The sequence below is a fragment of the Zingiber officinale genome, chromosome 1A (genome assembly GCF_018446385.1).
Source record: "Zingiber officinale cultivar Zhangliang chromosome 1A, Zo_v1.1, whole genome shotgun sequence".
NCBI classification, from domain to species: Eukaryota; Viridiplantae; Streptophyta; class Magnoliopsida; order Zingiberales; family Zingiberaceae; genus Zingiber; species Zingiber officinale.
The window spans coordinates 188,927,283-188,944,518 of record NC_055987.1 but is presented as its reverse complement, the minus strand read 5'-3'; the positions used below and the strand labels follow the sequence as shown (position 1 = coordinate 188,944,518).

The 17,236-nt window shown below is 36.3% G+C and overlaps 2 protein-coding genes across 2 annotated transcripts in view; both read left to right on the top strand.

Annotated features, from left to right (window-relative positions):
• Positions 1–3,356, top strand: part of LOC122008542 — a 33,808-nt gene extending 30,452 nt beyond the window's left edge. The window contains exons 3-4 of the mRNA XM_042564306.1: positions 3,049–3,141; positions 3,220–3,356. Coding sequence (XP_042420240.1) covers positions 3,049–3,141; positions 3,220–3,339 — 213 coding nt within the window. The 3' untranslated portion in view covers positions 3,340–3,356. The remainder of the gene's footprint in view (positions 1–3,048; positions 3,142–3,219) is intronic.
• Positions 3,357–8,819: 5,463 nt separating this feature from the next.
• On the top strand, positions 8,820–15,390 carry LOC122038787 (nuclear envelope-associated protein 2-like). Its single transcript, XM_042598728.1, has 6 exons — positions 8,820–9,005; positions 9,750–10,026; positions 10,124–10,231; positions 13,266–13,727; positions 13,813–13,914; positions 15,078–15,390. Exons 2-6 carry the CDS (start codon positions 9,829–9,831, stop codon positions 15,243–15,245), a joined length of 1,038 nt encoding a protein of 345 aa, XP_042454662.1. The 5' UTR covers positions 8,820–9,005; positions 9,750–9,828; the 3' UTR covers positions 15,246–15,390.
• The last annotated feature ends 1,846 nt before the right edge of the window (positions 15,391–17,236 follow it).

Below are 17,236 nucleotides of genomic sequence, written 5' to 3'. Positions count from 1 at the left end.
GCGTTCTTCCGCCTCAAGAAGTCAACAGGATCGGTAAATACAACTCCGCAAAGGAACTTTGGGAGAAGTTCCTCGAGCTGCACGAAGGTACGTCCGAAGCCAAACTCGCTAGACGAGATCTGCTTCGCAATCAGCTCACTAGCCTGCGACTTGGGGAAGACGAGACAGTCGCACATCTGCACTCCAGAATAAAAGAAATCATCACCGGACTCACGAATCTCGGAGAAAAGGTAAGTAACCGAGATTCGCTCAGGTACGCCTTAAATTCATTTCCAAGAAATTCAAAATGGGCATCACTAGTAGATGCTTTTTACATTTCGAAGGACTTAGAAAAAATTTCATTAGAAGAATTTTTTTCAACATTTGAAGTGCATGAGACAAGATGTGCAGGAATGAAGGAGCTCAAGAACAACGCCGCCCTCAAAGCTTCGAGAGACGAACCTGAGTCGGAATCTTCTCTCGACGACGAGGAAATGGTAATGATGGTAAGAAGATTCAAGAAACTTTGTAAATCCAGATCTACTAACCATCCGCAGGGGAAGAAGAAAAGGACGATCCGCTGCTACCATTGCGACGAAGAAGGGCACGTTAAGGACAATTGCCCCAAGCTGAAGAGCAAGAACAAGGAAAAGGATAAGAAGTCTATCCAAAAGCGAAAAGCCCTAAAAGCGACGTGGGATGATACGTCGTCGGAGTCGGAAGTCGAGGCATTCTCCGGACTTGCTCTAATGGCAAGTCATCAAAACGACGACTATGAGTCAAGCTCTTCCGAAATGAGCATCGAGAGCATCGATGAAGGGGGAGCGTCGTCAGAAGAAAGCAGCAGTTCAGGGGGAGACACGGAAAACGAACTCGATAAGGTAAGTCAGGTACGTTCTCTTCCTCCCAATAAACTTTATAAATTTGTTAAGTTATTAACTAAAGACTGCTGTAAATTAGAAAAAGAAATAAAAAATTTAAAAATAATTTTAGCTAAGTCTTGCCCTCTAGAAGAATTAGATAAATCAAAATTGGAAAATGAAAAATTGAAACTTGAAAATAATGACTTGAAAATTCAAGTAGATAATTTGAAAAACCATACATGTTCATTTAAAACCAATGGTAGAAGATTTAATAATTTAAATTGGTACTTTAATCACCCTGGACAAATTAGGAACATTTCAAGAAAATATATTTCTAAAAACGTTTTTGTTAATCCAGTAGGTTGGAACCTATATTGGGTTCCTAAATCATGCTTAAACTGAATTTTAAAATTAAAATTAGCGCTTTAAGTGAGAAAATTAAACAAAGAATTTCTTTATGAGGTTTTGTCAAGGAAGTGGTTGTTGCTCCAATAACCAAGAAGGCCTCGTGCCTCGCCACGACCTGGAAGCCAAAATATTGAAATAAATGTTTAATTAACTTACTAATGAAGCATTAATACAAGAATTAATTAGTGCTTTAAAAAGGGTTATTCAAAACATTTTATTTCAATTTAGAAATTTACTTACTTAGAAATTTTTAATTGCCTAGTCATTTATGTGCTTAATCATTCTCAAAAATCATTCTTTCTTAAGTTAAAAGATTTTCTGAAATTAGAAATTTATGCTCAAATTACTTAGAAATTTTTTTTTAAAGTTAGAAATATCATGTTATTGACTTAGATTGTTTCTCTTGGAACCCCATTTTTTTGTGATCAAAGGGGGAGAAGGGAAAGTATAAGTCTAGGGGGAGGTAGATAGATTTAATTTTTTGTCTATCTTTTTTACTGAGGTAGATAGAGTTATTTTTTTCCTATCTTTTTGTACTTAAATTGTAAATTAAGTTAAGTTACTTAATTTTATTTAAAGTCTATTTTACCTTAGCTTAACTTGGGTTGATCACACCAAAAAGGGGGAGATTGTTGGAACCCCAAGGTTGTTTTGATGTGATCAACAAGTTAAGTTAGGTCCTGTGTGTTTCTAATCTTGTGTCTAAGTGTGCAAGAGCTTAGGAACACAGGTAGTCGAGCGGAAGACGCAGCTAGCGAGAAGGACGACAGTCCGAGGGACGAGGTGCTGCGGAAGAGTACACCGGCGGACGAGAAGGAAGTGCGCGCGGTAGTTCCGAGGTACGAAAGCCGGAGCGGAAGATTGCTCGGGGAGCAAAAGACGCAGCTAGCGCGAAGGTCGGCACGGGGTGCGACCGAGGGACGAAGTTTGCGGATGAGTACGGTGGTGGACGAGAAGGGGCACGCGGCAATTCCGAGGGACGAGAAGCCGGAGGGAAGCATGCTCGAGAAGACCGGAAGATGGGTTCGGGTGAGCCTTATTCTGGATGTCAGAGATCACCCAAGCAAGCGGAGCCGAAGCAGAAAGACCCGGACCAGAGGCGAGCTGAACCGCAGAAGAGAGCACGGACCAAAAGTCAACTGGGTTGACTTTTGGCTCCGGGGCGCCCGGAACCCTTTCGGGCGCCCGGAATTGACTTTTTCACAGGATCGAGCTTTGACTCGATCCAACCATTGGGGGATAAATTTTATCCCCCCAGGGCGCCCGGAACCCTTCCAGGCGCCCCGACCAAGACTATAAATATAGCCTTGGTCCAGAAGCTTTTCATTAGTTCAGAAATTGTAACAACACTTGTGTGCTTCCACTGCTTTGATTAGCTTCTTTCTTTTTGTGCCTACATTGCTGTAAACGAGGCTTCTCCGCCTGAAGGAGTTCTTAGTGCAACCATCTTTCTTGGATTAACAACCTCCCCGGTTGTAACCAAGTCAAATCCGGTGCCTCGTTTTTATGCTTTATTTTATGCTTAATCTATTTTTCAAGTGTTAGCTTAATTGTTCGAGAAAGGGTATGTTTTATTCAGGGCTATTCACCCCCCCCCCCCCCCCCCCTTCTAGCTGGCCCAACGGTCCTACACCATAAATCCTAATCGATTCAACGTATCTTCTTGTCATCAGATAAGATTGAAAACTGAAACTTTAATCTACAAGTCTTTTTAGCTTCATTGGTACTTACTACATAAGTAACAGTAAATTTCTATGGTGGATCATGTTCCCTCACATGACAACTACTTCTGGTGAAGCAAATCAGAATCACGAAAGTACTCTGTCAAGGAGTTAAACTTCAGTATTATCTTCCTGAGGTTACTAAGCAGCTCGATAATAAGCAAATCATGGTCAGTTAATTGAACCCTTGATTTTGGCTTTATTCTCTAATTCCATTTTTTTACTGTGTAACATCCACTTGATTGCAGATCAAGGAGCTCAACTCTAAACTCATATATGTGGCGCTGAGAAAAAACAAGTTTCAAGTTGTTTTAGTAAATCTTTCTGTTTTGTTATTGCTTTCTGCTGTAGTTTATTTGTTTATTTGATTTCAAATAGCTCGGAGAATCAATCATGAACTAGAACATGATTTTATGACTTCTAGTTGATCAATACTTGTGAAAAATGAAGTTTTTCAAAATTAGTGCATATGGTTTACTAAGCTTTGGTTCTAGATTGCCTTGAGCAATCCAGGAAGTTGATATTTTCTCTTTCTTGAACTAACAAAATCCTTTTGAGCTAAGTTTCTTCACAAATTTTGCCATCAAAAGCACATGATGCCTTCAGTAAAATTGCATTGCAAATGGTTCATATGTTTGATGAAGTTCTGATGAAAATGTGCGGAGCATGCAAGTGATATTTCTCTCTAAAATATTGAAGAATTGTTTTAAAGCAAAATCTACACATCAGCTGCTTTTGATCTCTCCCATCTTATTGTGAAGGTATATAATAATTTCTTACAGCAGTTATAGTTTGTTATTTCCTCTCTTTTGAGGGTTCCCCTTATCGTCTTTTTTATATACATATATATATATATATATAATCAAGATATTCAATTCTTGCAATCCAATTAATTTCAGAGGTGGGCAACCTTATTTTACGGAAATTTCTCACCGTCTATCAAATAAATCTGAGAGTACACCAATGTTACTAGTAGTTCAAGCATCATATATAGGAGTTCGAGAATACCTAGCATGAGAATAGAACCCTTGCTGTTTGGGTTATTTGCCTTGTCGCTTACCATAGCACTGTGCCTCGGGCCTAGTATATGTACTTCACGATGGTAAACGATGAATACGTTCTGTTGGATTTTTCGGGCCGCGAAAATCATTTTTTCGCGTCGCGGAAACCCCGAAACCCCCTAGCCATTGGATCCGAGCGAAGAAAACTTTTGAAAATACGAGTACGAGTTTCAAACTATGATCTACAGTAGATCTACAAAGGAAAAACATTTTATACCTTTGAAGCGTGCCCTTCGCGTATCCCGCTCGTCCAAGGTACGCCGGATCTCGAAGTTGTCAACGTAGACAACTCTCTAGTGATATCCACACAAACAAGATGTGTTCTCTAACACACAAGGATGGAGAAGAGAGCACCACAAGTGTGCTAGCACTCTCTAGGGCTCTCGGGTAGGATTGGAAGAAGAAGAAAGGAAAAGAAGAGAACACACTCCTCTAAAATCTCTATGTGACTTTCACTAACCTTTCTTCTTGGATTAGATTCACTCTCCTTTCTTCTCCCTTGCTTGAAACCCACGACCAAGAGAAGAGAAGGAGCAAAAAGAGAGCTTAGGAGGAGGAAGATCACTTGAATGAGAGTTACAAGTGCAAAATGAAACTCTTTTCATCTAATTAAGTGGTTTGTAACCTCCATGGGATACCAAGAGTCACAACTCTTGGTAACTCCCATGAGGTGACACTTCACTTAAGTAACCATGATGATGTGGAGCATCATCATTGGTCCACTTAATGCCAACTCACCAATGAGGTGACATAAAGTCAAGTCAAACTTGACTCTTCATCTTCCTCTCAAGTCAAGTCAAACTTGACTTAATCTCTCTCATGGTTGATCTAATCCAACCATTTAATTCAAGCTAATTTAATATAATGAATCTAATTCATTTAATTAAATTGATTCAATGAGTCATAATCTAAATTAGACTCATTGAACACATGAATCAACTTGAGTCCAACTCAATTAGCCCAATTAGGATTACTTTTAATCCAAATTGATTCGTCAAATGAATCTAATCCTCTTGGTTCATCATATGAACCTAATCTCCATCTACTTGTTCATTGTGTGTGACCCAATAGGTTCTTGTAACGTTGGCAATGCCCCTAGACTCATTTAGAAACATAAGTAATGAGCGGTATCTAGCAATACATCATTACTACCCAAGTTACAAGAATGTTGAGATCCAACATCACCTTGTGACTACTAATTGTGACTCCTCACAATATATGACAAGTGTCCTTCTATCCTAGACATCTAGATTGATCAATGTGAGACATAGACCGTGTCATCCTCTAATCAATCTAAATCTTTAACTCCAAGTAGGCTCACTCAATCAAATGAGCTCAATATCTCATATTGACTCATTTGGGCATGGTCATGCACTTCGTGGTCTCACTCTATCAAGAATACCGATGTCTCTCCCGTCATATAGGAGGGATAGATCCCATCTACATCACTCACATCCCTCCGCATAATTTGTTACATACCCAGTAATCGCCTTTATAGTCCACCCAGTTACGGGTGACGTTTGACGAAACCAAAGTACATAACTCCTTATGTAGGGAACCATGGTGACTTCAGTTCTAAGGACTAATAGTCATACTAATAGTCACATGAGAAAGTATATGACACTCATATAACGATCCATGATACTTTCTCATGGCGGGTCATTCAGTATACATTCTCCAATGCATACCCATGTGTCAACTTGATATCTCCATATCCATGACTTGTGAGATCAAGTCATCAAGTTGACCTACATGCTAGTCTTATTGTATTAACATTGTTCCTGAATGTTAATACTCGACTAGGAATGATTTAGAGTAGTGTTCCCTATATCATCTCACTATCGATTCAACCAATCGATTGATATAGGTAAGAACCTTCTACTCAAGGACGTTATTATACTTAGTTTATTTGGCACCAATACAAGTAAGTATAATAACCAAACAAATGTCTTTATTAATATATGAATATGATACAATAAGTCCATAATACAATCATCAAATGATTGACTCTAGGGCTCTAGCTAACACGTTCGCCTCCAGCGTCCCCCGTCAATCCGCCTCAGGACCAACAAGGAGGAGGTAAATTACGGGCGATTACTAACCTTTGGAATAGTGATTAGCACATAAGGGAGACATTTATCTCGGCTTTACCGAAATTCGAACCTCAGATCTCATGATGACAACATCTCATGTACTAGCCACTAGACCCATTCGAAGGGACTAGTACATGTACTTTCACGAGTATTGAAGAGGTTGCTTCGATATCTTGCGTATCATGTCTGAAAACTCGCAGAGCTTAAGAGTATCTATATCAGTTTCTCTATCACTATATCTAAAATTTAAAATAAATAATTCACTTTATTAAATTTAGATAATCACTTTTTATTACATACTATATCAACTATCCTAAAATTTTCATCATCCTTAATTTTTTATTATTTTCTTCTCTTTCTTTTATTTTTTATTATCAGATTTATGAAATGTGTGGAAGGAGAGAGACTGAAAAAGGATGAGTAGAAAGAGAGAGATTAAAAAGAAATATTATTTTATTTTTAAGGTAGAGATTTCATTTTTTAAATTTAGAGAATCATTATTCATCAAATCTAAATTTAGAGAATAGATAGGGTAACTTATGCGAAGATTTTTTAACTACCTAACTTTAAAGTAAAATATTTGAATAAGCTAGCTGATGTAGATGCTCTAATGCTCTATTTACCTGAAGGAGTGGACGATGGATGAAGGAAATAAATCTAGGAGCATGTGAAGAGATAATGGAAAGGGAAAAAAATCTTTTCCTCTACATGTTTATTTACCTTGCATTGATTGAATAAGATGGGTACTTGCAATGTAATTTTTGTAATTAAAAAAGGGTCTATGCATCATTTTTAGATATATGGTGTAATTTTGTGAGCTAAAAATGATACTGTCGTCATTTTTTCGATATATAATATAATTTTATAAATAAAAAGGAGTACATGCGTTATTTTTTTCCATCCGTTATTTTTTGTCCGATTTTGAGATGATCAATTTTATTTCTCTTCCATTGATGGATTATATTTTTCTTTTCTTTCAAAATTTTAATGAAGTAGCGATAGAAACATTTTCACCGCAAAAACTTATCCTCTATCACGTGTCACCATTTGTTTTACACCAATTCATTTTCACTCTTGTGCATGTAAATATCATGTCAAAATTCCCTCAAGATTCCTCATAGTTTGTCTACCTTTATTCGTGCATAAACCTCGAACACGATCGAACTCCTACTGCGTGTGCAGGTCTCTCCCCTACTATTCTTAACTAATTTATATGGTTTACTTGCTGAATTAACCAGTGTTTCACAACCGAAACTGTCCAGCAATTATCCATTAAAAAAATTATTTATTAATTCCGAAAATTGAAATTCGATTCTTATATGTTTAAAAATGAAGATACCTACCAGCACTATTGTTTTAAGACACTGGCATTAATTATGGCTTTTGGAAGGCATCACGGGGACTCTCGAGAGGGGTTGCTCTGAACTCCCTCCTCGTTTCGGCTTCCGCTGTGTTTTGTTGCGTCTCCCTCTGTAAACGTACCGTCAGCTATGTCGCTATATTCCTAGGTGACCGTGTATCTGCCATTTGTATCTGTTAGCATAATTGTGGCAAAAGATAAATATATTTGTTCTTAGTGTTCCTGTCAATTCGTCCCAAGGTTAACACGGAAAAAATAAATCATGGGCGACAGACGAATACGGAGGAGATAAATCACGGACGACTACTAGCCTTTGGAATAGTGACTAGCACATAAGGAAGGTATTTACCTCGACTTTGCCGAAATTCGAACTCCAGACCTCATTGTAGCAACACTTCACGCGCTAGCCACTAGGCCCATCCGAAGGGACGTATCTGTTAGCATAATGGATAGAGATCTTGTGTCATTTTAATTAGGGTCGTAACGAAACGAATCGGTTCATAAATTTTTTCAAGCTGATTCCAAAAATGTTTAATTCGTATTTAAATTTATCGAATTCGAGTTGAACTTGAATATATTTGATTTTTTTTTAACCAAATTCGAATCCAAATTTTATTATTCGATAGTTCTTGAATTGCTTTTGAGTATTAATATTTTATTAATATAAATTAAAAAAATAAATTTTTAAATTTTTGAATACTTATTTTCAACAATAATTCGAATAATTCGTTTCAAACCGAACTCGAACTTAGCCTTAATTCGAACATAAAATTTTAAATTTTTCGAGCTAAACTCAAGATAGCTATTTCACACCTTAAATTTTTCTTAATTTTAACTTATAAATCTTCAATTACCTCATGTTTCAATTTTAAGATCTTTAAATATTAATAATTATTATTTTCGTTTGACAATATAATATTCAAGGTCAAACTAGTCATCCTTGAGTTTACTTACCCACATTATCAAAGTTTATATATTCACATAGTTTTCTTTAGCAGGCTCATATTTTATTACAAAATTTAATTAATTTATTCACTATTAAGTTGAGTGGAAATACTTTGCCCATATTAAATATTTTTTAGAAAAATATTTTCTCGCCTGCTTCACTGCTTAGAATAGAAGGAATAACCAAATATAGCTGCCAATTATATTTGACGTGCATTAATTAAAATCCAACCAAGAATCCTTAATTACCAGTCCGGCAAGGGAAGGTCATTTTAGTCTTCTCACGCGACAAAGGTTCGATACTGGTACCCGAACCGCCACGTGTCCATTCCTTTCGGCGTCCGAAATTTGGATTTAGGCGCGCGCTCTCGGCTTTTGAGTTTGCCTGAGCAAATGTGGTCCGGATCCGCACCATAGCTCGGTAGCTTCCATTTTTATATGCCCAGGCCGAGCGGAGCCAAGTGGTCCGCGGCGGAGCGCTATTGCTTGCCTTAACGCCGCCTCTGTTCTCCGAGGAGGAGAAATCGGCGAAAGGCAGAAAGGGGAGATTTTGAGCTTCTTGTCACCGTTTTTAGGTGAGTGCACTTTTCTAGGTTTTCTTCTATTTCGGTTCCGCAGCCGGAGGAGGCGCTTCTGAGATGGGAAATGAACTTGGGTCCGTTGACAAGGACGCGGAGGAGAGGCGAAGGAACGGGGAGTAGTAGTCAACATTGTCTTTTTTATATATATATATTTTTGAAGGATTTTATCATCTGAGCAACCGCTTCTCCCTGGTAGCTCCCTTTGTCTAGAGATCGGTCGAGTTTTGCGGCGATTTACACTTATAAAAAAGTAGTTGAATCGATTTGACGCCTTTACTAGATATCTTTTGTCAAAATTCCTTCGGAGAGAGATTTTTGGCATGGAAGCGTCGTTTCAGCGTTTTGCGGTCTGGGTGGATGCCACTGCAGTGAGGGAACTCTCTCCTCGTGATTTCTGTGTTTGAAACGTGGAAAAGCTTGGTCAGTGTAGATATACTTGCGTTCTTCAAGCTGTGGAAGTCCATCCTGAAATAGTAGCTGTACCTTTCATAATAGCTATATGTTTCGTGGTTACCCTGCGGATCTTGAGATGTCCCCGCAAATTGACGTTTTTTTTTTTTTTGGAAAATTCCTCTTTATTTTAATTTGACAGTGAATATTACGGTTTTGGCTTTTGGTGTCACTTGGGATTTAAATGCAAACAGTTCTGCAACTGGACCAAAGACCAGTGGCCGTCTCTTTGAATTTCCATCAGATTTGAGGAAATTGTATCCACTTGTTGCCTGAATCATCTTGCAGGGGAGGGAAATTCTAGCTCGAAGACACCTGCCATAGCATCTGTACCCATTTATTTGCATGTTAGACTGGTGATTTGCTGATGTCCGTGGCGGAGACAGTCGAGCCTTTGGCCTCCTCTTCATCATCAATAGAGGTGGATCCACTTCTCAAGGATCTATCAGAGAAAAAGTTGATCTTTAAGAAGAACGTAGTTACATTAGCGGCGGAGCTGAAAGATGCGCGACGCCGCTTGGTCTTGCAGGAGCAGTCTTTTGCAAAAGAGGCACACACGAGAAAGGTAGCTTTTGATTCTGGTTTTGTAGAGTGGGATTGGCGGATGCCAAGGTAGTGTGGTTGGTATGTGAATGGGAATGAAGTGGTGAAGTCTTTGACAGGTAGCAGAGACGAAGGCAAGGAGCATGGAAGAAGAGATAGGCCGGTTGCAGATGTACCTTCAAGAGAAGGATGAAAAGCTGAATGCAACTTTGAGTACAACTCAGCAGGTACAGATACTAGGGTTTCGTTTTTCTATTTTCTATAGTTTTATGTTTTCTATTTTCTTGTACATTAGACGTTGATTCTGTCTGATTAAGTATATTACATAGGATTAAGTCCACATGGATGGACTAGATCCAATTCACCAATTGAGTCCACATGAGTGGACTTAATCTCCATAAGGTTGGGCTCACATTTGATTGATACACACACAACTAATTGTCATTAAAGTAACTAAACTCAATTAAGTGATCTAATACTTCAATACATATAAAGAGGATTTGCATTAAGTGGATGCAGATTTAATGTGTAGATCTTATAACCCGATTCATTAACATTGATGAGTTGTTAATGAGACATGAGCTTTTATGATGGATAGTCTCCATAGGTTGGGCCAAGTATAAAAGGGAAAAGATAAGGTTCATTAGGGCGTGTTGAACCTAGCTCTCTTCTTCCAGTTTCTTCTCCCCCATTGAGAAGAAATGTGGTTTTGTCTGCTCAATCTTGCGGAAGATATTCGTTGCGTTCGCGAGATATTCCGGTGACAAGAGGCTATAGCATTGTGATGGAATCATGTGAGCTATTCATGAGCTATTGTCTGTTTTCTATTGAGCTTTAGAGATTGATAACGCTAGATCTTGTTATAGATATATCCTTTAGTATATATATAATGTATTGCAAATCTTACACATTATGTACATACACAAAGTTCCATTTGTAAGTAAGCATGTTTTTGTGCAGTTCCATGTTAAGAACCTAAATTTTAGTAGGAAAGTTAGTTTTCTTAATCACTTAGAATTTTGATCTTGTTTAAATCAGAAACTTCAAATTCAGTGGTTCACTAGCTTTATTCTCAGTTTTATATACATTTTAACAAGATATCGATAATAAATGAAGATTCCTAATTTATTTATACACCCATATTCTTGTATGTTCCGTGGGTGATGGATTATTTGGAGAATGTGACCATAAGAGAAGTATGGAAATCTCTTAATGTTATCCCAATATACTATTTCTATAGAGATAGATTTTTTTGTATTTGTTCCAGCCAAAATATCGATGGTCGAGCCATCGGTCAACAAACTTACTGAGGTGTGTTTGCTCCGAAGACTATTGATGAAGCAATCGAAGGAAACTTGAACATACTTAAATGGAAGGTTAGATTGGCTGTAGGACAGGTCTCGTCGCTACTCCGATGTCCAAGTTAGGGTTTTCTTTAGATGATCGGCTTAAACAAGTAGAAGTTGGAGGAAGCTCTAACCTAATCCGGAGACCCTCCTCTCCTCCTCTTCGTGAGTACTTATATGACTTTTCTTGAGAGCATCTCTATGTCAGTTGGGATGTCATAATTATGAAGGTAGGGAAAGAGACCAGATTGGGCAGTCATTGATTCCCTTTCCATTCATCTAGTGTCACGTGTCAATAGGGAGGTATCTAGGGGACTAGTCGTGACATCCTTAGAACATCTACAATGGGATGTTAAATGGGCATTATAATGTCCATTTAACACCCCCTTCCCATTGTGAGTGGACATTATAATGCTCACTCACAAGAGAGAGGAGAGAGGGTGTTCAAAGGTTTGAACACCTTTGAACATCCTCTCTCTTAATTTTTTAATATTTTTTTTCTTTTTTAAATTATTAAATTTTTAATATTATTTAAAAACTAATAAAAGGGATGAATAAGTGGATGGTGGGGCTTATAATAATGAGTGTTAATGTTAAAAGGGATGTGAGTGAAAGAGATATGTTGTTATAATGAGTATGTGACGGTCCCATACTTTTTGATGAGATGGTGGATGTTATAACGAATTAGTGTTGCAGATGCTCTTATAACCACTTCGCCATTCCTTGATTGATATGTGTCTAGGAATATTACAGCTACGCCTGCCAGTGCATGCAGGGTGCAAACCTGCTTTAAGGACAGAGAACGTGACATTGACATGGAGTGGTTTTGAGGAGAATGATGTATATAACTTCTTCGAAGGATGGGTGTATCAGCGAGCAAGGCTAAGACGAAGTTGTTGCCAAGGTCACGCGAGCAGACGAAGACAACATCCAAGACCGAGATGGTTTATGAGACCGAGATTATTTATGATACTATGATGACTTTTGAGACCAAGATGATGTCTGAGATTGAGATGATGTTTGAGACCGAGATGACTTCTGAGAATGAGATGGTGTCTAAGACCGAGATAACTTTTGAGACTGAGATGGCTTCTAAGATTGAGATGGCTTCTGAGACTGAGACGACTTCTAAAACTGAGACAGCTTCTGAGTAGGGAGTCTACGATCGAGCAAGAGAATCTGGAATTTGTTCCTTGGTTAGACTTAATCTCCGATGGGGAACATGGACCTCATTTGGGTTAAGTTGACTGTCTTAGTGACTAAGTCTGACCTATCTTGACTTTGACTGACAACTCAACCCTAGGTATTGACCTAAAGGCCATGTAGGTACTCGACAGAGACCTCCACATAAGTAATGAGTTAAATCTATAGTGTTTTCACGCATCATGGGATTTGATGAGATCATAACTCTCACAGTCTAATAATTATGCATCAGTAAGTAAGCTATCAAATTAACAATCTTGAAAATTTTAATCTTCCCTGGAATACTTTCCTAGAATTAACTTTCCTGTGTTTATACCAATTTTGAAGAGGCTTGCTAGCAGCTTAAATGCAAATTATTCACAGAAAATAGTGAACAATAATACTGAAAAATGCCATCACACTTCCAAAACTAATGCCGTTTGAATAGTGTCGAATAAATATCTTAGTGTTCTTTTTATTTTTAGATAAATTCAGGTTTTCTGTTACAGGCGATAAATGCTTGTCACCTAATTAAGTGCCAAAACAGTGTTATCTTCTCAAACTTGAATAATGTTGTTAAATAATGATTGCATGTTCTAGTCTGGAACGGTATCTTCCACACTGTCAACCACCATATTACATGAATTTAAAAATATTTCATTCTGTATAATTTACATTGACAGTATAAGTATTTGTTTTAAAAAATATTCTTAACTTGCGTCATGTCATATAGTACACGAAGGAGCTAGATGTTCTTAAATCTCAACTGGCACTTACTCAAGCAACTGCTGAGGGCAGTGCTGCATCAGCTCAGTCAGCTCAATCTCAGTGCTTGGATTTGTTAAGAGAGCTTGATGAAAAACATAGTATGCTAGAAGCGCATGAAAACAGAGTAAACAAACTAGGGAAGCAGATAGATTTTCTGCAAAATGATCTCAAATCAAGAGAATCCTCACAAAGGCAGCTAAGGGAGGAAGTATTGAGAATAGAGAAAGAGATAATGGACGCGGTTGAAATGGCTGGAGCTAAAAAAGACTGTGAACTAAGGAAGATTTTGGCTGAAGTTTCCCCAAAGAACATTGAGAACATCACTAAGCAGCTGACTGCAAAAGATGAAGAAATTGCCAGGTTGAGAGATGAGATTAGAGAGTTGTCTACACACTGGAAACAACTAACTGAGGAATTACAAGTGCAGGTTAGTCGTCATCTGATTGCAAACCTGAGTTTCAACAACATTATGTTTTTCTTTTTATTTTGCTTATTTAGTATATGTATTATAGCTAGAGCAACAGCGTAGGAATGATCAGGAGCTGAAGAAGAGGATAATGAAACTTGAATTCTGTCTTCAAGAAGCACGATCCCAGATGAAGAAGCTCCAGAAGGTAACTTGTTTGAGGGAAATTCAAGTAGTTTGATTGTATTTTTCTATATTTGTTTATACATCTTACTATTTTATTAAAAATCTCCCCCTTTACTAACTAACTTTGGTGAAACCTAAAATGAATTTACGTTAATATCATTTTTTCTATTGACACTAAAAATAATTCAAAGATTTATTAGTAATTCCACAAGTGAAACAATCGGTGATATAGAGTTCGAGACTTAGTTGCGGCGTATTATTATGAATTTTTCTTATTATTAATTTTCTCTGGTTGTTTTATATAAAAAAATATAGTTCTCTTTAGTCTCACATCTTAGAATTGACAATACTATGATCAAAGAAGCTTCTATAAATACTTTAGGCCGACAATGTTAAAAAATATACTTTTCTTAGTTTTTTTTACTAAGATAAGTATAATATTAAATTAAATTATTTTTTTCATAGGGAAGCCAATTCAAGTAGTTTGTTACTGAGATTCTCTAGCGTCACCCTTGCATTATTGCATAGGTTTGATGAGGGTGACATTCGAAAATCCAAATAATTCGGATTTTCAAAGACTCAAATAATTTAGATTTTGAAAAGTCAGGTACTTTACCCTAATGACTTTACTTTAGTATTTTAATGCTAAAATACTTTAATTAATATAATTTTATTATAAAGAGTCAATGTGATTTTAATGTATTATATTACACACGTGACTCGTGTACATGATTACTAGTAACTATGAATGTTTGTGTTGAAGGAGGTCTATCTTTCACTATACTATCTAGTTATCTCCATAATTTTATAGTAATGTTTTGTACCACATTGAATGGGTGAATATGAAATTTCTCCTATAAAATATTAGCATTGTGACTTTATTTAAGTAACTACACCTCTAGATTGATGAATTGAAGCTATGACATGCCTCCTCCTTTCCTGTCTTTCCCTCTCGGATAACTTAATGTAGTTCAGTGAAAGATTATTCCACTAAGAGAATTTAAATCTATATATTCTGTCAGATTAGTTTATGTCTAATATAGTGCATCAAAAGTATATTTAAACTATACATTTGGTCCCAACTTAAATTAGCATTAATTGGCTCAAGTTCCTTCAAAGCTCAATGTATCTTTGGGACCTTTGTCAATGATGTATCTTAAACACAAGCCTTTGTTCATGTAACAGATGGGTGAGAAAAGAGACAAGGCAATCAAGGAGTTGAAGGATCAATTGGCTATGCGGCAACAAAATTGTTCTAATTGTGGTGATAGATTGAATTTCTGGGAGAGTCAAGGGTTTAAGGTCATTGCTTCCATGTCTATGCTGGTCCTTGTTGTTTTTGCTAAGAGATAAAGAGCTGTTTTGTCTGTGTCTACCTTTGTAAATGAATGTTAGGTCTCTTTTTATATTACGAAACATATACTGACTTTATATCAATGCTATGGAATGGTCTATATAATTCTCTCGTGTGGTTCTATTGATGGAATCATCCACATTTCATGTATTGTTTTGTTCATTTTTTTATTCAGTATCCAGCTTTTTGGAATTGATAATGTTTTGTGTATTTGATATTTTTATATTTGTTTGCTGGTTGTTATTAATTATTATACTATTTTTATATTATTAATTCTTAGGTAAAAATTAAAAGTGTGTTTATATTTTATAAATCATGAGAGCATCTATAATAGTTAGAGCTCATTATGGATGCTCTCTAAGCTCTTTTATTGTTATAGTGGTAGAAGTTCATTCTAGATGCTTTTAGAAAGTTCTTATAAAAGTTAAAAAATCTTATACACCTCTCAACTATTCAAAAAAAAAAAAAAAAAAAAAAAAAACTTTGGCTTCATACTTATAAATTATTTAAATATATCATAATTAATAAATTATTTTTTCATAAATTACAATTACAGTGTGTCTATCTATGTTCAACCAAGTTGGCTTAAAGTTGATGATGCAATTGGTTATCATATAGCTTACAATTTCTCCAAAGGTATTCTTAGAATCTTGGGTGATGCCCATCATCCAACCTATTGACTACTGTATCTTTCTCATTCTCAATAATTATGTTGTGTAAAATAATACATGTATACATGATACCCTTTAAATTATCCTTGTACCAAATCGTCCTGGACTTCTAATTATTACCCATCGATATTAGTGCTTCCCAAATATCCGCTCGACATCCTTTCTTGCGGTCTCTTGTCATTCCTTAAACATTTTTCTCTTATGATCTTAGGGGCATGGAAAGCTCTTAACAAAAGTAACCCATTCTTGATAGATCTCATCAATCAGATAATATCTTTTTGTATATTGCGTATTGTTAATTGTAAAATTAACTTCGAGTGCATTTCCTTATAAGACGTTAAATAAAGATGCTTTGTTATGCTAATGCAACCTTACAATCCCAAAAAAGGAGTGTCATATCCATAAGTCTGCAGATGTGACTGTTTCAAATATAATTATTGGGACGTCATGATCTCCCTAAGTAAACTGGTCTTTTCAAGCGACGGGGTAATTTTTCTATTACTAATACATATAATCAAGACTACCCAACATACCAGGGAAGCCGTGTCTCTACTCATGCATTTCAAGTAAGTGTTGGATATCAACAATATCAGATCTTCTCAAATATTGGCCTCTAACAATCCAATCACACATCAACAAAAGTTGGATAAGCATTGGATGATTACCGTTTCGGTAATTCGTAGGTATTCATCAAAATGATTAGCAATGACTCCATACTCTAATTGATGGATAGTTGTCATGCATTTCTGAAGTTGTGACAAATATTTTTTTCCTATCGCATCAACCTTCTATTGAAAATATTCTGAATGATTTTTTAAGGCATTGACTATACAAAGGAATAACTCTTTTTGCATTTGAAATCGACGTCGAAATATCATCAGGATATACTGGCTCCTCAAAGAAGTAATCATTGAAAATACTAGCATGTCCGACTTCCCGATCTCGATTTAAATTCATTCTCTTTTATTTTCTACTGAAAGAATTTTGAGCTTTTTGACGTACCATTTGTCGTTGCTCATATAGCTGAAACATTCTTTGTTCGTATATATCCTCCTCATTTTCTATCAATTCATTTATCCAGAATTTACAAATATAGATTAATCTGGATTTTCAGTCATTTGAAATAAATCAAGATATTTTCATAGTTGAAAGAAATAGAGAATTGAGAAAATGATAAAAAGAATGAAAGGTTAAAAATATATTTATAGATAATTTTTTAAATAAAAAATAAAAATTAATGATTGAACAGTGGCTAAAAATTGGCCATTATTCAATGGCTAAAATGTAACGTTTAGTATTTTTTATTTTTTAAAAAATAT

Coding starts and splice junctions, on each gene's coding strand:
- LOC122038787 (XM_042598728.1), top strand. CDS start 9,829: ATGTCCGTGGCGGAGACAGTCGAGCCTTTGGCCTCCTCTTCATCATCA. Junction 10,232..13,265: donor CTTTGAGTACAACTCAGCAG/GTACAGATACTA, acceptor CATGTCATATAG/TACACGAAGGAGCTAGATGT. Junction 13,915..15,077: donor AGATGAAGAAGCTCCAGAAG/GTAACTTGTTTG, acceptor TTCATGTAACAG/ATGGGTGAGAAAAGAGACAA.